General features: G+C 38.9%; 3 protein-coding genes across 6 annotated transcripts; 1 reads left to right on the forward strand and 2 right to left on the reverse strand.

The window, feature by feature from the left end:
- Window positions 1-385: 385 nt before the first annotated feature.
- LOC135588342 (lariat debranching enzyme-like) lies at window positions 386-8,520 on the reverse strand. Its single transcript, XM_065080419.1, has 11 exons — window positions 8,359-8,520; window positions 7,960-8,058; window positions 7,702-7,818; window positions 5,603-5,760; window positions 5,154-5,275; window positions 4,614-4,807; window positions 3,487-3,669; window positions 3,285-3,403; window positions 3,057-3,196; window positions 1,373-1,492; window positions 386-731 (listed from the first exon to the last, which is right to left on the reverse strand). The coding sequence occupies exons 2-11, from the start codon at window positions 7,963-7,965 to the stop codon at window positions 634-636; spliced, it is 1,257 nt and encodes a 418-aa protein (XP_064936491.1). The 5' UTR covers window positions 7,966-8,058; window positions 8,359-8,520; the 3' UTR covers window positions 386-633.
- A 1,959-nt stretch (window positions 8,521-10,479) lies between these two features.
- Window positions 10,480-15,264, reverse strand: LOC103996173 (protein WVD2-like 4). Of its 3 annotated transcripts, none has more exons than XM_018829563.2 (10): window positions 14,978-15,264; window positions 14,418-14,696; window positions 14,135-14,330; window positions 13,996-14,054; window positions 13,853-13,905; window positions 13,339-13,416; window positions 13,163-13,241; window positions 13,013-13,084; window positions 12,810-12,920; window positions 10,480-11,109 (listed from the first exon to the last, which is right to left on the reverse strand). In XM_018829563.2, the coding sequence occupies exons 2-10, from the start codon at window positions 14,655-14,657 to the stop codon at window positions 10,678-10,680; spliced, it is 1,320 nt and encodes a 439-aa protein (XP_018685108.2). In that variant the 5' UTR covers window positions 14,658-14,696; window positions 14,978-15,264; the 3' UTR covers window positions 10,480-10,677. The 3 variants fall into 3 exon arrangements, with proteins under 3 accessions (XP_018685108.2, XP_018685107.2, XP_009415304.2); XM_018829562.2 differs by having other exon boundaries at window positions 13,163-13,244; window positions 14,418-14,722; window positions 14,978-15,263; XM_009417029.3 differs by having other exon boundaries at window positions 13,163-13,244; window positions 14,978-15,262.
- Window positions 15,265-16,562: 1,298 nt separating this feature from the next.
- On the forward strand, window positions 16,563-23,182 carry LOC103996172 (prolycopene isomerase 1, chloroplastic). Of its 2 annotated transcripts, XM_009417028.3 has the most exons (13): window positions 16,564-17,176; window positions 18,088-18,294; window positions 18,383-18,482; window positions 18,663-18,745; window positions 18,871-18,927; window positions 19,015-19,167; window positions 19,292-19,370; window positions 20,563-20,711; window positions 20,816-20,950; window positions 21,093-21,206; window positions 21,779-21,889; window positions 21,992-22,100; window positions 22,628-23,182. In XM_009417028.3, the coding sequence occupies exons 1-13, from the start codon at window positions 16,763-16,765 to the stop codon at window positions 22,699-22,701; spliced, it is 1,785 nt and encodes a 594-aa protein (XP_009415303.2). In that variant the 5' UTR covers window positions 16,564-16,762; the 3' UTR covers window positions 22,702-23,182. The 2 variants fall into 2 exon arrangements, with proteins under 2 accessions (XP_064936492.1, XP_009415303.2); XM_065080420.1 differs by lacking the exon at window positions 18,871-18,927 and having other exon boundaries at window positions 16,563-17,176.
- Window positions 23,183-24,011: the final 829 nt, after the last annotated feature.

Here is a 24,011-nt window from a genome sequence, read left to right on the forward strand (position 1 = left end):
AATAACTCCATGCTATTATAGGTGATCATTTATCCGATGATGCCTCCCATAATCGATAAATGTAAATTAATATACCACATATGGAGACTTTAATATTTATTAACTATAAAAAAATCTCTGATGAAACCTCCCATCATCGATAAATATAAATTAATATATCACATAAACATATTTTAATATTTATTAACTATAAAAAAGATCTATAAACTATATTTTTAAAAATATAAAAATTATTTAACATAAATAAATCATAAAAATTTTAGAGATTTATGATCAAAATTACAAGAACCAAAATAAATCCTAACTATCCATAACTCAAATGTGTATTCAACTTTACTTTAAAACGTTTCTAGTAAAAAATCTAACAAGAACGCATTCACTGATGTGCACATTAAACGCAGGGATACTTATTAGCCCCAGCAATATTGAGAAGCTTTTGAGCAGCACAGGCGATCAATAAACATGACACGCAGTGGGAAAAAGAAATTACATGCTGATAAAATCAATTACAACTCGTTCCATCATAAATTCTGAATGCTACGTAGGGATTTTACAAAAAGATCAGTGTTGGAACAACAACAGGTTCGTTGCTTGTTGATTGACCAAGAGATCAGTCCTCTGTTGTGGCAAATATCAAGCATCTCCATCCTCATCTTCTGCAAGTTCTTCGAGCTCATCCACATCACCCACTTCTGCAGAGTTTCCATCATCAGACAGTTGATTCCAAGCGTCTGCCATGCGCCACATGAAATCCTTAGCAGTCAATTCTCAGTCAAAAGCATGGAGGAACACGCCATGCTATTCCAAAGATGCACGTGCATAAATGATAATGTTGACAATAAAAGCTCGAAGTATGTAGTGGAATTAAACATATAGGAGGCATGGTTCTGTTTACTGCCCATAGGAATGCATGCCATAGGAGAACATGGAGACTTCATATGAGTGCAGAACATATATTTTGAATGATTAATAACAAAATAACAACTCGGTAGTCTAAGTCCAATTTTTTTTGTCATCATCTATGACATTCATTTCCATATTGTGATATATTTCAAATGATTAAAAACAAAATAACAACTTGGTAGTCATAGTCCAACAATTTCTGTTATCGTCTATGACTTATTCATTTCCATTGTATGACATATTTAATGACAATTCTTTACTTGCAATTATATCCAAGTTTACCTTTTGCACATTTCGTCAATCTTAAAATTTGGTGGTTGTACACATCATTATATAGCATGTCTTCAAATTTTCACCTTCTTTTTTGTATGCACCAAGGCACCACACAGGATGCACACATTAAAAAGAAACACAGATGGAGAAGAGCTGAGATTTCCAATAAGATAGGGCAAAGGAACAAGTCAAATACCTTTAGTATTAAAAAAATTGGGATTCTGTGATGGCATGCCAGCCTCTGCAACATTATCAAGAAGATATGGGAGTTCTAGCAACTGCAACAACGACTCTGTCTGAGGGTTCCGACAATGTCCTGCGGTATGTGGAACAGGTTAGACATTAAATTGAGAACGTACACCATATTCATGGACCATAAACAATAGGAAAACAAAGTATTGATACATGTAGCCTTACGACTAGAAGCAACAAGGCCATTTCCACAAACCATAGAAAGAAAACAAAGTTATATCTAAACAGGAAATGGCCACACATAAATTCAATCAGATGCTGAACACAATATTCTATCATCTCTTGCACAAAGAAATTACTGGATTGTTCTATTGCTGCTAAAGATGAATGAGGCACCCCATCATATAACTAGTGTCTCAGGTCTTGTTTGCATGCCCGAAAAATGGACACATGGAATGGAATTGGCTCCGTGAGGCCGGGAGAATAATGTGGCAAATTACTCAACCAGGGTAGAAAGAAAATAAAAGGGTCAATTTAGATATTGAAAAAAAGTATCCGTAAGCAATAAATATTTGAAGCTCCATAACAAGTGGAAAGGTAATTAATTAATGAAGGGACTACAGATTCGCAGATAAAACCAGTGATTTAAAAAGAGTTAGGCGCCAAAAGACGCTAAGGTCCAAAAACGCCCGAGGCGTTAGGCGCTCGCCCGAACGAAACGAGGCACTAAAATATAAAAATATATATAATATAATTAATAAATATAATTATTTAACATTTTAAATAAAAATATGTTATTAAATTAAGAAAATCTAAGATATAGTATATTAAATATATATTGTTTATACTGTTAACAGTATACAGAAGGAGAAGAAGGAAGAGTGCAAGGGGGTGCTGATTGAGAAAAGAGGAAGCGACAGTGGCAGTGGCAGCGGGAGTGTAACGAGGCAACGGTAGCGGGAGTGTAACGAGACAGCGGCAGCGGGAGTAGGAATGTAAGGAGACAACGGCAACGGGAGTGTAAGGAGACAGCGGCAGTGGGAGTGTAAGGTGGCAACGACAGCGGGAGTGTAAGGAGGTAGCGGGAGCGGCGAGCAGCGACAGCGGCAACGGCAATAGGAGCGGGAGCGGGAGCAACAGCGGCAAGCAACGGGATCGAGAGCGACAGCAACAATGAGGGTTAGGATTGAGTTGTCGCTGATATCGGTTTTAGTTGGTTCGATTGAACCAACAAACCACCGGAGACCTAAAATCCTGGTTCGGTCGCCTGGTTTAACCCAGGTGCTCGCCCGAAGAGGTCAGCGCCTTGGCTCGGGCGAGCGCCCAAGCGGCGCCTCTTTGAAGCGCGCCGCCTGGAAGTTTAGCAAGGCGCTCAGGCCTCGCCTCGCCCGAGTGCCTAGGCGAGCGACCGAGCGCCTTTTTAAATCGTTGGATAAAACCAAAACAAACATGCTTTATGTACATATATACAAGAGAAGAAAAAAAAACAATGATAAATTCAGTCTTTAACATAAATTGAAAAAACAGGAAAGGAAGATTTAGCACATCACCTATATGTGAAATTTAAAATGGAAGTGTTACGAATCTTAGCTACAAAAACACTAACAGTTTTTGCAAAAAAAAGAAAAGAAAATAGAAGAGTTCAATTGCCTCATGTTTGCACATTTGATCATGGATCCTATTATTACCAGATGTTGAACTTCTGGTGATTGGCCGAGAAGGATCAAAGGGTGAAACAGTCTGCACAAAATCAAAAGGTCTGGCTCCTCTAGTAATTAACTTATTTCTCACCCACTCACGATAATCTTGCTTGTCGAGCTGTTCAGGCCTGCATGCAAAATCAAAGAAATCATACACTTTGATTATGCTACAAGTCAATGTGTATCAAATATGAATTAAAAAATAGAAATTTCAACCTCAAATGAACAGTTTTTCGGCTCAACGGAAAGATACTATTGAACTTCCTCGTTATTGCAAGCCACTCCTCGTCATACTGAATTTCATACGGGCCTGGATCTGAGTTGACATCAACAATCTAAGAATTTAACTGAGTTTAGTTTTTCAATGGAGTTCATAGAATATGCATCATTGTAGTAACAACAAACATGGAATCTCTACCTGCAAAAATTTTCGACCTGGAAGACATTTGTCAAGAGCAAGAAACTTTGTGATAGACCCATCCTCTCTGTGCTGAACAACAGCTGCAAAATTACAGTGAAGATGACCAGAAAACCAATAATGTGGTTTAAGTTGGTTTAGCAGCTCTGCAGCAGGCAAGCTGCCTAGAGTCCTCTTCCTGATCTGAAGAAGAAGCACAGTTATTAGACAACAGACATTAATAGCATCAATGTTAACAGTGCATAACATTCATTTTCAGCATAATACTCTCAGTATATCAATAAATATACAATTGTCCAACCAATGAATCGCAGATTCATCAAGTTGCTTGCCATATCCATATTGGATACATGAAAAATATGGTACTTGTCACATAATTATTGGGTTATGTATCGGATATTTACTGGAAACGTCCAATTTCGTAGATAATAATTAAAGAGACGTATTTTTTGGATACTCATAAATAGTTTGCAAAGACCATTTGGTAGGACCTTGTTAGATTTTCCTCTACCTATCCTTACATGATTAATTACTAATTGTCTCACATCATTTAACTAGAACATCTATAGGTCTCTTACAACATTTTTTCATATCATCCTAAATGAGCTTTTTCATTTTATCCTTTATCGAATTTATGCATAATTGTTCATAAATAAAAATATTTTTTTTATCTTTTCAGACTATTCTATGTTAATTTAGATAAGAAAGATACACTGTAATCGTGATTCAACCAGCGCTTTTGGCTCTAATTTGAACAGGTTAACTCCTTTTAAGCATGATTTGAAGAATTATTGGATCAACTATTTAGTTCCAAAACCCTGAGAACTAACGGAATCTCCACTCGAAAATCACAAAAACAAATTCAAGAACTAATATAATCAGCCAATTCCAACCTGATTCAGTAATATACTAACCCAACCAACAATCCCAATCCCAGCTTCTAATGCTAATCATGATTCCTTGAAACATGATTATAAACATATCATCAGATATGCATAAACGTACTGCTAATACAACTGATCAGGAGGCAATGGTAAGTTCAATAACTATTTCACTCTATTTTAAATCAATGTGAAATTATAACAGCTTAATATGCACAGTGAAGTGAAATTATGAACTGGGTGTACCTCTTCTTCAAAATGGGGTTTACGTTGAACAAGCCTCTTCGAATTTCCATATTCATAGATACCAACAGGCCAGTCATGTGATATGAAAATATCTATAGGTTCCTTAATGTCCTTGAGCTTCATTACATCATATTCCCGTATGTGGTATACAGACCGAAGATCACTCTCATTATATGGCGGTCTCTCAAAATGTCCTGCTAAAAGAATACATTATGATTTGATAGCACAATGAAGGTGTGATCAAACAATTATCTTAGTTGGATTCAACTTAGAGATTATATAGGTTCGCAAAGTAAATCCAGGAAGGCAAAAAATTTATAGACAAGACCATATGTGATCAGAGAAGGCTTTTTTTATTTTGGCATATAAAATCACAATGAACTATATAGGAAAATGGTATGGCAAAAATCAGCATATAGTAATATAATATGGATAACAAAAAGTGAAATAAGCTCTTCTATAACAATCCGCAAAATAACAAAATAAAAGCATAACTCAGCATAGATTTATCAAGGACACTAGATTGGAGAGCAAACTTGCCTAGGTGATAATGGCCTTGCTTATAAATCCCAGAAACCCCACCAATTCGAATATTGCCAAACTTAATAACTCCAGAAAAGCCCAAGAAATATACATTAGGGGCAGCCCAGCCTCCATAATACCTACCAAAGGAATCGAGTCAGGCCAATATGCATGCAGCCACATACATACAAAACAAAAACAAAATAAATGCTGTAGTCTGATTAGTTTAGCATGACAAATCATTGCATACATGAGATGGTCTTTAAACTGATAATGCAAGCCCAAATAAAAGCCTCAAATTTGCTTGAATATACTAAATTATCTTGAAAAATTACCCAAATTTGGATTAGATATCCAACACTTTTTTAATGCTACAACCACATGAACATCTGATGTTAATCTTAGTAATGTATATAAAATATGCCTTCTATATTCAAAGCTACTAATTATCTTATAAAGAAACTCACAGTTCCCATAAATAATTTGATGCTTCATGGTTCCCGCCAATAAATATAGTTGGAACAGGTGCTACTTCTTGTCCAGAGTAGTACTTCCAGAAAGAGTTCATACTCCGATATTTTGGTGGGCAACTCAAGCTCTCGAGATCATTTTCGTTCCTGACTGCCTGCTTGGACAAAGAATTAAATGGTTAAAGACATGAGTTGAATCAAGGTAAATACATATGCAGGGTTCTACAAGCAAGAAAAAATGATATGCATATGAGTGTGCATTGTGCAAGCAGGCATCTTGACATGCTTGAAAGATTTCAATTATTTAAAAAATCCCAACTATATAGGAGAGTGCTACCACATGTTAGAATAATGTGGGAAATGAAATATATCCATATTTCAAAATGTTAAACTATCAATTGTTAAAAAGGATTTATAAAGTAAAAGTATAATGGAAAGACAAGCATGGTCAATGTCTCTGGCATTACAAATGTAATGCCTAGTGTAGATAGATAAAATGCATCTTTATCTCAATCATAAGAAGTAACTCAAATTTCACTTTTCAGGGAAGCAGAGCTACAACAGGTTCTGCCTACTCGTTAAATATATATTCTTCATGGCCTCCAAAATGTTGGCTTCCACTTAGGAGATAGAAACTATGCAATCCACATCAAAGCCTTGGGCAGAAATAATAGCCTTTTACTGACTACATGAGGTGATGGAATCCTACAGTAGTTTGGGTGTAGAAGTAGGATCAGTCTTAGTCTAGTCATAGTCCAAGTTCAACCACAACTGATAAACCATTAAGTCAATCACAACTTGGTTCTGATCCATTATTGTAGCTTTAGGTTATAGTGGAACTACAACAAAATTGGCAACAGAGCCCATAATCCCACAAAGAAGCTGTCAACATAGGATGTGATGCAATTTTCCAATGCCATGAAGAAGATAAACGAAACCACAAAGTATGAGTTTTTGGGTCATCAAATAAAAACAATTTGCTATGTGGAGAAGAAAGTGGAAAAAACCTTTCCAGAGATGAAATATACAATGGACCAACCTTTCACAGTCAAGAAACCATCTAAGGATCCTCCAATCAACATCAAAAAGTCAACTACCAATCAAAGAAAATAACTTGGTTTCATGAAATCATTCCAAAGCTACTTAAATTGTCCATCAAACTCTAGGTGATACAGAAACTAAGAGAAGCCCTAGAAAGAATTTCTTATTATCTATTGCAACGGACACTGACTTGCAAAAATTGCTACAAATATAGCAAGCAATGTTGACAACAAATCTCCTTATGGGGAATAATTAAATTGCCTACCATTGCAGTAAAGGTCGTAACCACCAAATCCTCTACATAGCACAATGTCATTGCTGTATTACAGGACCCAACAATCATAAGTGTGGAATCAACTGCAACAGCAAGCCAATGTCATCCAATTATATGGCAGACCTGGGATCATAGATTAAATTCTACACATATTTAGAATTTAGGCATAAATCTAATAGTTTAATATAATTTTGGATGTCAATTGGTTTAGTTAAGAGGAATCCTAAAATCTCCAGAAGACATTATTTAATAGGAAACAAGATTCCAATGGTTAGTTTGTGTAAACAATAAAGATTGTTTTAGTTTTCTTTCAATCTGAGAATTTTACCGTGTAAGTCAAGTTTTCTTTCAATGCAAAAAAGCTTATTTTAGCTAGATATCAATCTACACATGATAAATTTGGTCTAAACTTTCTCTTATTCCATCGCTGCGGCCTCAAGTTGTCCTGAGGCTCTAGTATGCTTACTAGGATAGAACCTCAAATTTGCTCCCTTCTTTTTCTTTTTCTTTTTCTTTTTCTTTTTTGCAGGTTCTAACAGCCATTATTTTGAAAATTATGTATTTAACATGCATAACGCTATTATACATTAATTCATTATCCGACTAGCAACTATCATACACCAAACTTACTGGTTGAGAACGTGAAAACTAATGCTATGATTTGTCAATTTCAAGAAACGAATTCATCACATGCTATGTATGTAAGTAGATAATGATAAGAATTTGTTCCAAATTCAAATATTCTTGCAATGCTAATAAAACAAGTTGATAATTGCAAGACCTGGAAGTCACCACAGCAGATTAGGAGGTCAATCTTTATGTTCTCAACCTTCTCCATATGCCGAATCGTGTCATACACCTTATCCATCTCTCCATGCAAGCAGCCCTCGACTGCAATCTGTTTCCACGTAGGGGGGGAAAAGATTAAGACATAAAGAAAGCAACGCTAAGAAACCGAAATCGATTGGGAAAGAAAACACAAACAGACACAAGTGAGAGAAAAAGATAGAAAGAAACAAAAAGTGAAATTGGGCAATACCTTCATCGTCTCTTTGATGTGACACTCTTCTTCCTCACTACAGCACAAATCAAATCTTCCGCCTTCCCTAATCCAATGCAAGGAAAAAGAGGGAAAGCACTGAAAGAAAAAAGAAAGCATGTTGTTAGAATCTCCAGCTGAAAAACACTGATCTCTTTCTTCTTTCCCAATCTAGTTGACTGATGTTTTTGCTGTGGTCTAAGTAGTGTTGTCAGGAGAAGGGTCGTCGAAAGAAATTAAGAGGCAGACACGGGACGCCATCCGAAAGAGAGAGGCATAGAGTATGCCATGAGAAAGGAAGAGGGAGACAGGATGCCTCCGACGCGCGGATGCAAGCGGGGGCCGCCTCCCGGTGTGGGCGGGGCTGCTGCGATAGAGAAGGGGGGAGAGGGGAGGTACCGAGCGAAGCCACCGCTGGAAGAATACTGGTCGCTGGTTGCTAGGGTCGCCGATCGACCTGCACGCAACTGGGAGTAGAGTCGGCTATGCTTAGGGTTTCAGGCGCGCGCGCGAGAGAGAGTGATGAAGCGTGGAAGGGAAGAAGAGTCGCGTGGGGCTGCTACTCCTTTGGTATCAAATAACTTATCTGGTTGAACCCAACCGGGGTTCAACTCAGGTCTCAAAGACTAAGCGTCCAACAATATTGCAATTGTCCCATCTCGACTCTTCGATTTTTGTTTCAGATGAACTCGTTTGGTCCTACCAATGCATGCTTTGAAGATCTGATCTGAATTTTCTCATGAACTGAGCATAAGACTCATCAAAAATAAACCTTTCATGTGTTCCTTAGTGTTCCCTGCTGTTCCCTGCTGTTAGCTAGAAACTTGATCGATCGATGGATCCAAACTTGAGCGGTCTGGTGCTCGAGACTGTGTTTTGAGACATTTGCTAACTTCTGTTTCTCTAAGACCATCTGGCCGTGCACATTACAGCAGCGTGTGAGATGCTTGTGTAGGAGTTAGACCGGACTAATAACATGTTCGCTTTTGAACCTTGTGAAGCTGCTCTCTCTCTCTCTCTCTCTCTCTGTTCACGGAGGAACTCGCGTTCGACAATAACAATGGAATTTGGCTGTCAAGCTTAATGTAAACCCCTCCACATCGTTCAAGGCATGTACAAGATCGAAAACATGAACTGAGCGGACAACGTTTCACACATCCTACGCGAATAGTCGATCCGTCGTCGCCTCCTCTTCCCGCTACGTACCTTTTCATCTGATTCATGGATTGAGACAGACCTATTTATGTCTGTGGCATCTGTTTCTATCGGCTGTAGGTTGCCACGGAGTCTGTAGATGGCGGTTGTCCAAGGCATCCGAATTCTATTGTGCGCGTATGACTCACCTCTGGTTTACCATATCCCAAAGTATACCGATTTACGAAAGCATGAACGTGTTGATTTGGGTGGTGCACCGTGTTTGACATGTGTCGAGCACAGATTCGTCGCCGACATGATTGGACATGTGTTCAGTCATGTTTTTTCTTTATTATTATTATTATTTTTTTTTAATTTCGTTGATTACATCATTGCTCGGGATTTACTCGGCACGTGGCGCTACCCCTTCATCCTCACCGGTGAATCTTTCTTCACGACGTTCCGACCGTCGAGCAAACCCTTCTTCCTCGGCGAAGCCTCTGCCCTCACCCCGAGTGCCCCCCTTCCACGACGTCCCGTCGGCATTTCACTGATGTCCAGTGAAGTTTGTGCCCCACCGGTGTCCCGTCAATATGCTCTCTCCCCCGCCCCTCAGCGCCCCACCAGCGTCCATCACTCCCCGACGACCGTCGCACGCCCTCACCATTCGCGCCAAGCAACCCACCTATGTCCAGCACTACCTGGCCACTGTCGTGCACCCTCAGCCCTCGGGCGACGCTTCTTCCACTTCAGACAAGCCTTCCTGCCATGCTGTGTCGCTACGAGTAATATGCTGACTTATCAATTTGTTCCGTTTTTTTACTGCTAAAAAAAATATAGTTTCATTATTAACCTATTATTCATCTATTTTTATTTTTTTTTAACCTGAGTTTTTTTTGCTGCTTCTTCCTTGTTTATTCTAATTAACTTGTTAAAACTTATATATATATATATATATATATATATATATATATATTTGACATGTCTATTAGCGGAGACAATTTGGTAGGTAGTGCAATATGTAGGTTCACGAGAAATTATCCATTTTGGGTGATGGGTGTACCTAACCTTATTGGTGCTCCCTCCCGTAGGAGAGCTAAGAGCTCATAAGTCCGTCAGATCTCTTTTATCCTCATAAGCGTATTTTGAAACTCATATGGTAAAGGATAAAACCGTGCGAATACGTCCATCACCCAAAGCATATAATTCCTCGCGAGTCTACAGACTGCACCAATGACCGATCGATCAAATTGTCTCTTATCAAATGCCAAGCATATATGCTAGGAGAGAATAAAAAAAAAGACAAGTAGAAAAGGAAGACGCCATCCAACTACAATACAATATAAGGAAAAAGAAAGCACCCAAAACAATGCATTTTCCATCGACTCAGCTGCAAGTATTACCAACCATAAATCAAACGGTAAAACAGTTGAGCAATCAATATACATGGACCAAAATGAAGTCTTATAAAAACAGCATCTACTTGGGAACAGCGAAATGCGCAACACAGAACGGCACCATACCTTTCAAGCAAAACACTTTCTCTCTATTCACAGATGGGCGTAAAACTACTGAGGACACTATTTAACCTTGTACTGGAACTTGCTGAGGCGCGATATTGGCTTCAGGAAAGGTAGCAACAATTGTTTGATCTTCCTTGACTACATCCTTAGGAGAAGTTGGCACCGTTTCAACACCTGTTTCTGCAGAGACTTCCGTTGTTGTGTCAGCACCGTTCTCTGTCTTGACTTCATTGACTTTAGGATCCATAGATTTTGCGTCCGACTTCGTAGTTTTTGATTTCTGCGATGGAAGCTTGGAAAGTGACTTCTGCTTTGGGTTCTTTGAAGCTATTGCATTCCTCTTGCTGCTTGCGGCACCCTCATTCATTTTGGTGGAGCTGGCAGTTACACATGGGCTCTGACATGAGTCACCAGCTTCTGAAGGATTACTTGCTGCAGCAACAGATTGCTTGCGACGTCCAAGCTTTGGTGACCTAGCACGCGTCGGAGGGATCTGTAAAATGGCAGAAGATTAGCAGCAGTAAGATAATATCAAATATGTTCTCTTACGAAAGACAAACTGCCTGCAAGTGTATACATCGATCTACAGCGAAGCATACTGTACCAATAAATTATACACGATCAAGAAGTGGAATATGCTTATGCCAATGTTCTGGGGATAAGGTAAGACAAATCAAGGTGTTACAAGTTTCACAAGACTAGGTTCTAACCTTTTTACCTAGTAGATTGTACCATTTACTTTAAGGAAAAATGTAAATCATAACCTCTTAGGAGCTGCGAGAGTATGACACGACAATTGTCAAGTGTGTGTTATGGAGACAATTTTTGCAGTGAAACAAGTTACATATCAATTGATGATATTATGTTCCATGAATTGTGTGCCATGGTACTATCCATGACAGATATTGTGCCAAAGAAGTGCTGACACTAAGGCAATGCTTATCTAGCACCAGCATATCAGGGATGGAAGTTTGGTACCATGCATATCATGATATACATGAGGCATGTCATGCCTGATATGCATATCATGCATGCCAAAGGGTATCATGTGGGTTGTTGGGTATGATTCTTATAAATTGGTAAATGTATGAGAAATGATAGGTTAAGGATGTAAACTCCTTAGCAAGCTAGCAAGCTGTGCTGCAGGTTTTATGTGGCCTTAAGGTTCATGCCAAAGGATATTGGATATGATTTTTATAAATTGGTAAATTTATGAGAAATGATAGGTTACGGATGCAAACTCCTTAGACAGCAAGCTGTGCTGTAGGTTTTATGTGGCCTGAAGGTTGATGTCCAGGTGAAAAATTATAGATAAAGGAGAAGAGAATTTGCAAAATGGATGGTCACCCTAGACTCACTTTAAATCCTTAAAAATCATTTAAAGAGAAGAACATGCCCACGTATCTCAAACCTATTGTGAGACATGTTTTCATCCTTCAGTCGTCTCACACTATTCACACATTTCATTCTCACTTTCGAAATAAAATTTCTTCTGTCCAAGATTTTTATTAAATTAATTTTCTTTAATGAATAGTATTTTCAATCAAGTGTAGCTTTCTAATCATTTTTTTATTTTTGGTTTAGATTCTTTATTTGCTTGAACGTAAGGTAATATAGAGAATCATTAGCTTTGTGAAAATATAGAGACCTATTACATTTACAACAGGAAGCCTTGTGTAAAGACTATCACAAATGTAAAAAGAAAACCAGATTAATAAAGTTTCCAGAGACAAAATAACAAAATGAACTACAACCTGATAAAGAGCATCAGCAGCCCAAATCAGATAATATCAAACTCTCTAGAAAGAAACAAATCGCGATATGATGAAGAAGTCATTCAGAAAAGGATAAACTGGAGACATTTCCCAAATTACAACCACACTAAGCAATTACTCTCAAAAGGAAACTGACGTACAAAAGCTTGAAAAGAGTCAAATGCCAAAAAACACAGAATCTAATGACCATGCTGTGGCAAGCCGGGCCAAACCATCAGTTTAAAAGCAAATTTAGTGCATATATGTTTAAATATATCCTTGTAGATAGAGGACAAAATTCAGTTAGGCTATTTATTTATATTGGCACAATAATATCACTGAAATTGTTCAAATCAGCTTATGAATTAATGAGATATTAAAACCTGTGGATGCACTTATCAAGAATGCATAATAAAGAATGAAATAAGAAAGATTGTACCTTCTTCAATTCGGCTTTTGGAGGACCAGGTTCCTGATAAAAGTTTGGCATTGGAGTAGCTTTAAAGGTCAAGCTCTTCCTCAGCCTTCTGATCTCAGCCTCTTGATTCTCCTATAAGATATTGTTTTCCAGAGAAATTAGTCCATGTTGTCTGCAAAAGCTTTACCGGACAAGGAAAGCCCAAGTTTGAATAGAACAATCACCTTTGATTTTGCCTGCAAGTTAGTCTTTTCCAGTTCTTTCGCATGATTCTTCTCTTCAAGCTTCATGAAAAACTGAGAAGACAATACAAATTCGTTCAAGAAGTGTCTTGAACAGAGATATTTGAAAAGATTAGAACTGAATGTGTTAACCTCTTTGCGTTTCTCGGCACGCTCGTCCAACTTAAAATTAAATCCAATACCAGTGTTCTTTCTTGCACGTGGTGTTGAACTTCTAGAAAAAGCATAACATAAACATCAAACATATTTTATTGCATACAAGAAAATCTCAATAACGGGAAGTATAATGGATAAGCATGAAACATTACGAGGCAGCAGAGTGGGCATCATCATCCTCTTTTGCTGGCAATGTGCATCTCAAGGACTTTGTTTTGCCATCATTTGAACTGTTGTGTCATGTCAATTGCATCAAAAATTAAAAAGATCATGTTACATGGTGAAGTCAGTTTGATCAAATATGGTGTCAAGAAATTATTGGTCAGACATCATAGGCAAGACAAAAAATAAACTTAGACAAGCATGGTCTGCACTACGCAACATTATTAACAGGTGCAGAAATATGGTAAATAAGGCAATGCCTTTCATGCCTGATTCCCTGTGCATACAAAAATTATGCCTTTGATGTGGAAAGGCATTGGACTTACTCAAGTTCCATTCACTTCCTAAAATGTATGCAAAGATGCATGTCCCTAAACTAAAGTTTTTCTCAACATTTTAAAATTCATATAACCATCATTAAACATGTAATAGAAAGTATTGTAAGCATTTGGGTTATATAAAGGAGAAGGAAAAAATCTTTCTGCTTATAAAATAAGAACTTACTGTGCATCTTCAGCAGGAGAGCCATTTGTAGTTGCCTCCCCAGGATTAACAGACTAGGGATGAACAAGTAATTACAAATGTCAGCAAAATTAGCCCACAGCTCATCTTGAAGAAAGCAATAATCCACCTCACTTTTGACTCACCCTTGTTTTCCGAGCACTTGATGTGGTGGTGAAAACAGAATGATTAGCAGCAGGATCACCTGAATGTGAGGCTGTAAGAATTAGCACATGGAAGAGGTAATTATTTGAAACAACTGGATGCAAAAAGGAGAGATCAAACCATTTGTAATTGACGATGCGACTTTAGACTGCTTCAAAGAAGTGGTGCTCTTATGCAAATTGTTAGCAAGAGATCCTTTGGAAGAAAATGAGAAACTTTGTGATAGAACATTCCTTTTCTTCGGAGGTTCAATTAAAGAACCATTCGGACGACCAGAATTTTTCTGTATCTTCTTGAATCGATCAGATCCACCTCTCTGCACGAAATAGAGTCGCACTTCACCCTCCATTCAATATTATTCTTCAAGCTTTGAGGAAAAGACCAGAGAAAAATCACGAAATACCTTAGAAGAATCGGTCACTTTGTTCTCGGTAGCAAATGTTGGCCCTTCATCCCTGTCTACTGAAGAATCAAGAACAACCTTTGACGTATCTTCGGAGCCACTATCTGCATGAACAGCATGAGTGCCATTCTCGGTAACTGCATTCTCCTTGTTTACGAGTGAAGTAGATCCATTGGCCTCTGCAGCCTCCTCCACTGTTCCTTTATTAAGCTCCACTTCAACTCCATCACCAGATTCCATCTTCAGAATAGAAATCTACCACCAACTAGAAATTGAACTCTGCAATAATAACAATTGCAGCAACACTAAAAATCTGTTTCAATTCTTTGATACACGCATCACCCGTGACACTACAATCGACAATCTGACATTTCAAGCAAATACTACTGAATTAGACACAACGGATCATCCACACTCGATTTTTCCCTTAAGATCGAGATCCAGACCCAAAAACACTAAAGCTAAAAGAAATCAAACACGTTCCTCGAGTTCCACGTTGTCAATTCGCCAAATCTCGTAGCACACGGAAGATCACGAACAATTATAAGATTGCTCAGTACCTGCAGATTTCGATCGCTTGAGCGGAAGGGAGCTAAAGGGGCGCGACCGATCCTCGTGTCGAGCGAGGAGCGTCGGTGATCCGCACTCGCGCGGCGAGATCAAACCCCTCGAGTTCAGATCAAAGGGCACCGAAACCCACTTCGCCTCAAGATCGATTAGTTCCGGCGTCGGAGTCCCAATCTCGCGCCCCTCACGGAAACCCTAGTGTCCCCGTCGGCAGACTCCGTTTCGCCCACCGCTGCACAACCACCACTTCGCTCTCTCTGTGCTTGATGAGAAGGTCGGCCGATTTTTTTTTCAAACTACGTATGTAGACGAAGCGTTATCTACCAAAATGCCACTATCACATTACAAATATATCCCTAAAATTTTCCTAAAATACATTAGCAACTTACGTGATGAAGCCGAGCTCTGAGGGATATTTGAGTCATTATGGTACACAGGATGGCACAACGTGCTTGGTTGATGACGTGGCGTTCGCTGGAGCAGTATAGCTGGAGTATGAATCTCATCGTAAGAAAATACGTATAGGAATATCTATGCGTGAGACTGTTTTCACGGACTGGATAAGTTTTTGAATCAATCGTACGGTTATAATGTGAGTCGCACGATTCACGCCAGTGGGGATAGTTTCGGATAGGGAGACGTGAGCTGGCAGGAACGTGAAGGGTGACGGCAACATAGAGGGGATCGGACGGCGGAGACATGAGGAGTGAAGAAATCGGAGCCGTTGGAGGGACCCAATCATTGCGCCGCTCCAACAGGCGGGTGATGCGTTGCCGTCTACGCTGGCGACAGGTGTGGTGGATCCACTGTTCTCTCCCGACAGCTATACAGTGTTTTCTGCTACTCTTCCACGCGCTTACCGGTCTTTTGATTGGGAGGATCCGCGGGGTCCACTTGGAGGGATACTTGTGGCGTCGAGCGAAAGGCAAGCAGGCTAGGAGTGCAGTGGCCGTACCACGTGGTGTATGATGGTTCGGTGTTCTTCGGTGAACACGCGCGACAACCCTCGTTGAACCTACCTCGTTACCAGCTGCAATCGTGACCGTTCATCCGCAGAGAAATGAACACTTGGTCGACCCTACAAATCCCGGACGTCCTCCACCTGCGTTCCACTTGTTCTGAGATGCGTGCGGCAGCCGCTTGGCCCCGCCGGTCGCGTTTGATTCCGGATCAAGGTGGACTGCGCATTTCTTGAACAAGATTTCATGTGAATATATATATATATATATATATATATATATATATATATATATATATATATATATATATATATATATATATCATAGGTACATAATCTAAATTTATGCAATATATTCATGAAAAATTCGGGGATAATAAAGCAATAATTCCTAAGCGAAGCCCAATAATAACTGGTTCGGCAACTCATGTAAGCCCAATTAAAATGGATCTATAGCCCAGCCCAGCCCAGCCCAGCCCAACAATACAAACCGTGTCGGTTTGGTGTTTGGAACTGTAAAGCCAATGGCCCCAATGGCGAGGACAACCTTATAAATTATTTTTATATATAGTTGAATATAAATTATGCATAAATGATATCTGTCGCTTGCCGCTTTTCCTCCGCACTACTGAGTTCGCTGGCCACCCACGCCCAAAGTTTGAACCGTAACGTGCTCTCAATTATCCGCCCACCTTGATTTGTCTCATCTCCTCCACAAAATCCCGGCGATGGCCTCCAAAGATTCTCTTCCAACCCTAATTCATCTTTAAAACCCTGCAATTGAGCTCGGCCCTCTCTTCCAAATACGATCGCCAGCGCCATGCTTCGGATGGGGCCTCAGCTCCTCACACCCTCTCCAGCCCCTGACGCTGATGGATTCATCCGCCGGTGTCTAGGCTCACCTCCTCCCGCGTTATGGCGGTGCTGCTTCGGGAGGAGGCGTGCCGTGAGACCGGCGTTTAGGAGGGCAGGAAGGTCCCCCACGGCGGTCCCGACCCCGGAGAGAGCGGCGGAGAGGGAAATGAGTGGAGGTGGAATGGAGAGGGAGTACGACGCGATCGTGATTGGTTCCGGGATTGGAGGGCTCGTAGCGGCGACGCAGCTGGCGGCCAAGGGGGCTAAGGTTCTGGTTCTGGAGAAATATGTGATTCCTGGGGGCAGTTCTGGGTACTACGAGAGGGATGGGTTTACTTTTGATGTTGGTTCATCGGTGATGTTTGGATTTAGCGACAAGGTGAGCTCTTTATCCACATTTGATATTGAATTTGGTTGTTTGTTGAACCAGAAGCTTTGTTTATAATTCTTCTTTTGGGAACTTTAGCCGTCGTCGCTGTTTGTACTGGTTGCGGCTGAAACTGAAAACGAAGAATTCATGTTACCATCACGTAGCTAGCAGAAGGATGGCCACTGAGCTGGTGGTGTCGTGACTTTCGTGGTTTATTTTGATCATGTCAGTAGATGATGTATAGATTGATGAAATTAACTAATTTGTCACCGATATCTGTCTTCACTTGCCTTTAGATTCAAAGTATGACAAATCCTTTTTCTTATGCTTTGTGGATTTTGGTGTCGTATGCATGCCATGCAAGCACGTAGAAAGGCTTATTGACATTCAACCTGTTGACAGCATTATCTGACTTTTTTCATACTAGGTTTCACTAAATAAAACAATATTATCATGCCAAATGAATTTATGTCTAGAACTTTTGAAGATTTCCTTTTACTTCTGAGGGAAGATTCTAATATCATACCAACATATTCCAGGTTGCATACCTATTTCCTTTGGCAAGCAAATGGGATAAGTTTTTGGCCCTTGGTGATTTTGCGGAAATTGCTAGTCACACTTGATAGCATGTTGGATGCAGAGAAACAAAAACAAAAACGAAAAAAATATCTATACGAAGGGATTCTTAAGCTAATCAATTTGCATGCCAAATTTCAGCAGAAAATTCTTTTCCATGCTGACCCCCTGTTGGGCCAGTTAGTGCATCTCTAACTGCTAGACTTAGTTCAATATAGAAGTTTTCAGCTTTCCAACATTTTGAGTATGTTCCAAGTCCAGTTCAGATGCATAAATTGGGTACTACTTTATATTTTCCTTTAACTGTTTCTGTTTGCTGACCATTGCTGTAACGTCACTGGCAGGGCAATCTAAACTTAATTACACAAGCATTAGAGGCAGTTGGGCATAAGATGCAGGTCATACCTGACCCTACAACTGTTCACTTTCATCTTCCAGGTGAACTATCTGTTCGTGTGCATAGAGGGTATAATGAGTTCATTGCAGAGCTAATCAATAAATTCCCTCATGATAAGGAGGGTATCCATCAATTCTATAATGAGTGTTGGAAGGTATGCCATTCTTTTTCTAGAGGCTTCTATTTCAAGCCAGATATGTTTAGTGGCTCCCATAATCATTCTTTAGTTCCTGCATCAATAGATCTTCAGTGCACTGAATTCATTGGAATTGAAATCATTGGAGGAGCCTCTATATCTTTTTGGACAGTTTTTCAAGAAGCCATTGGAATGCTTGACTCTTGGTAATGGTTGAATTTTAAAACGAAAGTTATGATGTTATGTTTATAAATAAAAAAGATGTATCTTTTTACTGAAAGATTTCTATATCTTTTTGATATTTTATTGGCTAATCTATTTGAATTTGTTCTTAGCATGAAAGCCAAAGTTCATGCATTTATGCTAATTATGGGATTTTTTTAAAGCTTATTATCTACCACAAAATGCTGGGGATATTGCTCGGAAGTTTATCAAGGACCCTCAGTTGTTATCCTTCATTGACGCTGAGGTGTGGAATTATTTTATTGAAAAGTCTATTTATACGTCTTGGTGTTCAGAGTAACTTCTTGTCTACATAGAGCTTTTGAGTTAGCACTTCTTGAAGAGTCAAAATAATTTGTGATGTATCTGTAGTGTTTCATTGTGAGCACAGTTAATGCTTTGCAGACACCGATGATCAATGCAAGCATGGTAACATGTCTCCCTTTGCAAAATAATGAATTTATTTCTCACAATTTTTCTATTAACTATCAATTTTTCTTTCTTTTGTCACAAAAGGTTCTGTGTGACAGACATTTTGGAGGGATCAATTATCCAATTGGTGGTGTTGGTGGTATTGCAAAGGCTTTGGCAAATGGCTTGGTTGATAAGGGCAGTAACATACTTTACAAAGCAAATGTGACCAGTATACTACTTAATAATGGAAAGGCTGTAAGTGATTACTTATGAGGTTCAGTAGTTCATTACTTTTTCTGTATTCAGTAGTTAGGCTGACCATAGTCAGAAGGGTGTTCTACAAATTCCATTGTTTTCTGTTGGTTTCTGTCTTTGATAGGTGGGAGTGAGGCTCTCAGATGGAAGGGAATTTTTTGCTACAACTGTAATCTCAAATGCAACAAGATGGGATACCTTTGGTAAATTCCCTCTATCTCATAATAGTTGAGCTTGAGTCTTGGTTTCACTTCAATCTAGATCTTCTTGTGTGCTTGCGTATTAACACCATTCTTGATCTTCAAAATTTTCTTTTATCTCAATGAGCTTAGAATGTCTAGCAGGATAAGGTGTCAAATGGTCGGAAGGCTGGTTAACAAAGACACCTGAATGACAATAACATTGCAGAATTGAAAGGTCATAATGAGAAGTAATATGTGAATAGTGAAAGGCAATTGTTTATCAGTGGAATGATTTTTATTTTTTAGCTTCCCCTAGATGGTGCCAATGCCAAAATATGAGTCTAGTTTGTATTGTTTTCTTACTGTGATAGCCTTTATCAGTGCTTCAGATAGATTAAATGTCTTCTTTTTTGTTGATCCTTGTAGTTTTATTAAAAAGAAGATAACAGAGGTGCGTAAGGTGTCAAAGCATCTTAAGACTCTGTTTACAAAACATACTTGCAGGTTGAGTGAGATAAGTAATATGGTAAACAGTAGAGAGCAATTGCTGATTACTGAAAATCATCTTTAGCTCTCTTTAGATTGTCTGCAGTACCGAACTGTACTGCCCGGTACGGGCGATACATACCGGTCCGACAGGTTGCCGGTACGCGGACCGCTTGTTACCGGTCCGAGTGCACTGTAACACTGTAGCAGTACACTGTAACACTATAGCTCTGTAGCAATGCACTGTAATACTGCGGCATAGCTACAGTACTCGGCACACCTGGGTGTACCGCTCGGTATACCGTACTGTACCGGTACCGAGCCCAGGTCGAAACACCGGTACGGTACGGTATTGCGAACCTTAATAACAAATATGAGTCTTGTTAGAATTCTTTCTACTGCAATTGCCTTTGTCATAGCATCCAGTAGAATACATAACTACTGAGTACTATCTGCTTCATTGTTTCATCCAGCTTTTGTTCAAAAAGAATAAAACATACAGATTGATTCTTTTCATATGATTGGAACTTTCCGTTTTTTAGCTATTTCATTTGACTGATTTCTTTTGTCAGATTGTATTCTTGCATGAATAGTTATGAATTTTTTATGGGTTTTGCTTCATTGATAAACTAACTTTAGTTCTGCCTGGGATCTGATTGAGATATCTTTGTCCACTTCTAGATTCGAACTTTTTAAACTTTACTCACTTGATATCAACTTACGACAGGTAAACTTGTGAAAATGGATGATCTTCCAGAGGAAGAGAAAAACTTCCAGAGAATCTATGTAAAGGCACCATCTTTTCTTTCCATTCACATGGGAGTCAAAGCAACAGTTTTGCCTCCTGATACAGACTGCCACCATTTCATTCTCGAGGTATCCGTTGCTTTCTAGCTCCTTGATTCAGTTCTGATAGAGAGATAACTATGATTAAGTAGGATAGTTGTGTGCTCATCTTTTGGCTATCATTATGAATACAGGATGATTGGGCAAATTTGGAGAAGCCCTATGGAAGTATATTTTTGAGTATTCCAACTGTTCTTGATTCATCCTTGGCTCCAGAGGGACATCACATTCTTCACATATTTACCACATCATGCATAGAAGATTGGAAGGTCACTCTTCTATTGTAGTATTGTTTTTCTTCGCCTCTTGCTCTATAGTGATACTTTGGAATGAAATTACATAATTCATGCTGGTTCTAGTTTCAAATCTTACTTTGATGATTGCATAAATCTCTATTTACTATGGTTCCAGGGTCTTGGTTCAAAGGACTATGAAAAGAAAAAAGAGCTTGTGGCTGATAAAATTATATCCCGGCTTGAGACTGAACTTTTTCCGGGTCTCAAAAGCTCCATAGTGTTTAAAGAGGTACTACAGCATGCTTCCCGTTAAAATTGGTGACATTGTTAGTTGTACCCATGGTACTTACTGCCTTTTGTTTTGAAGTTTGTATAAACTTTGTGCAGATTGCAGTCTCAACCAGATCATGCGCCATTACCCCCTCACCCCAACAACCCCACATACCATGCCACTGAATACACCACACACATGCGCATGCCCTCCTAGCTAAAAATAGATGGATGATTCAGAGAAGTTAGGAGTTAAAAATTGGAGCTGCCACTGATTCATGCAACTTAAAACTCATTTTTTTAACAAGACTCGGTGGTCATGTTTTAAGTTGGTTGGCTGTAGCCTCATTTTTTAAACTGCATATTGGCATTTAACTGTTGATGTTGTCACAAATCTATTTTAGAGACTAAATGTACCAAATTAGTCATGGATAAGTCTATATCAAGCTTTTATTAAATATTTCTGACTAATAATGAGCTTTAAATGAAATATTTGAGTCATTGATAGCTTACTAATATATAGGCTTTTGCATGCATACAAAATTTTAAATGATTTAGATCTTGTATGACTTTCTTGTATGGTCATGACAGGTGGGTACACCAAAGACCCATAGAAGATTTCTTGCTCGGGATAATGGTACATATGGACCGATGCCGCGCAAGGTGCCAAAAGGATTGCTGGGGATGCCTTTTAATACAACTGTATGTGCACTACTGCCGAATGATAGCTGATGTGATTATTAAGTATTTAAGTAACTGTCAGTTGATGAGTAATTTGCTAATAAATCATAGTGGGACATGCAGGCTATAGATGGTCTATACTGTGTTGGTGATAGCTGTTTTCCTGGACAAGGAGTTATAGCTGTTGCATTTTCAGGCATCATGTGTGCTCACAGAGTTGCTGCTGATATAGGTAAGCAGACTTTAGTTTAACTGTTCCAATGATTAGGAATGTTGAAAATAAAAAGATGTAGGGTAGGACCAAAAGAAATCATGGTATCCTAAGGCATTCATATGAAAAGCCACTTTGTTTCATTTAAAAACTGTCGTGGTAACTTGTCAAATGAGTTTTTTTTATTTTCAATAAAAATAATGCATATTCCTTTGTTCCACTCAATTGAATCTTTGATTTTGGTACACTCAAATCCTTTGTTCCAGATTTACTATCACTTGCAATGGCCACAAAGAGACAGGTATTTTACTGTCAGGGCCTCATCATGTGCTGTGACCATGATCAAGCATGATGCGCATGTGCAGTAGTTCATATGGCAAGGGGTGTTCGACAATACCTTTCACTATACTGGTATTGTGCAGGCATACTACGTGCCAGCATGGAACAGCACATTAACTTGTGCAGTGATTGTAGGAGAATGATTTTTGGTTTGGTTTTTATCTAGTCTAATCAGAATTTCATATGATCCCTCTTATTTCTTCTTGCAGGTCTTGAAAAAAGATCTCCAATATTGGATGCTGCTCTTCTTCGATTTCTTGGGTGGCTGAGGACAATCGCCTAATTAAAAGTTTAGCAGACTTGTGAAGCAGGTTTATATAAGAAACAAGATAACGAATCAACTGATACATATTGAACATGTACATGCCGCCAAGTTCTTCTGGTGATGTACCGGTTTATCCAGTGATGCAAGAAAGGTGATGATAAAAGAAGGTGCACTGGTTGTTTCTAAGTTGTAAGCTAAGATAGCATCAAGAATTAGGCTTTAAATTCAGTCAGATGTTGAGCGGATGATAATCACCGGGCTGAACTTTGCATGTGGAGATGGTGAGCTCCGTAGCTTTTCTTACCCCCTCATCTTTAAAGGTGAAAGAGGTATGTTGTGGTTTTGGTTGTGAATTATTTGTAGCTGTTGGAAATTGTGTAAATTAGACACGGCAATTGCTGTACTCACCAATTTAGCTTCATACAACTAGTAGTTTGCAAGAGGAAATCTTCGGACCGTGTACTATAGTTGTGCTTCTTAATGCAAAGAATTATGTCCACCCTCTTGCCTGTTTGCTGCATACGGTCAAGTGTCCACTTTATAAGCATTTTTAACTTGAATGATATTGATTTTAGGGAAAACATCACAGCATGTAGGTTTCTAGTGGCAATAACTGATCCTTATGAATTGTACATGAAGGCCTATTAGAACGGGAGAGATATGTGGGTGAATATATATATATATATATATATATATTGAAAAACCTCTCTTTTTTGTGTTTCTCTTATAAGTACCTGTTTTTTAATTTTTTTTCATATGGTGTCCATATTTTCTGTAATACTTAAAATGTCCCTCGTTGTCATCGCTAAGGCTCTCATCCCTCATCTCCACTATTGATGGTGATGGAGGGAGGATAATAGCATCATCTTGCTAGTGATAGAGAATGGAATGTGTTGGCGACCATAGGAGATTGATAGTAAAACTACTAACAGACATTGACTATAATAAGATCCTAGGGTTGGAGATATCAAAGTAGGGCTAGGGCTAGAGATATCAAGTAGGGCTAGGGCTTCATGACCAAACGTTAATGATGTATCGACAGCAATGAATGAGAATAAAGGTAAGAATGAAGATGACGAATGAGGACATAATAGTAACAATGGATAAGGGCCGACAATGACGAATGAGGACAAGAGAGGAGACATTACAAGTATTACACAAAATAAAGGCATCATTTAGTGAAATCGAAAAAGGAGCATCTTCGGAGAAAAACCTAAAAAGAAAAATTATATACATACAAACATACATATATAAAGAAAGATTTTGCATGCACATAAAGCGGGCATATTTAAATAAGCTCAAGGAAATAGGTTCTATGCATAATACAC

This window comes from Musa acuminata, chromosome BXJ1-8 (assembly GCF_036884655.1).
Source record: "Musa acuminata AAA Group cultivar baxijiao chromosome BXJ1-8, Cavendish_Baxijiao_AAA, whole genome shotgun sequence".
Classification (NCBI taxonomy): Eukaryota; Viridiplantae; Streptophyta; class Magnoliopsida; order Zingiberales; family Musaceae; genus Musa; species Musa acuminata.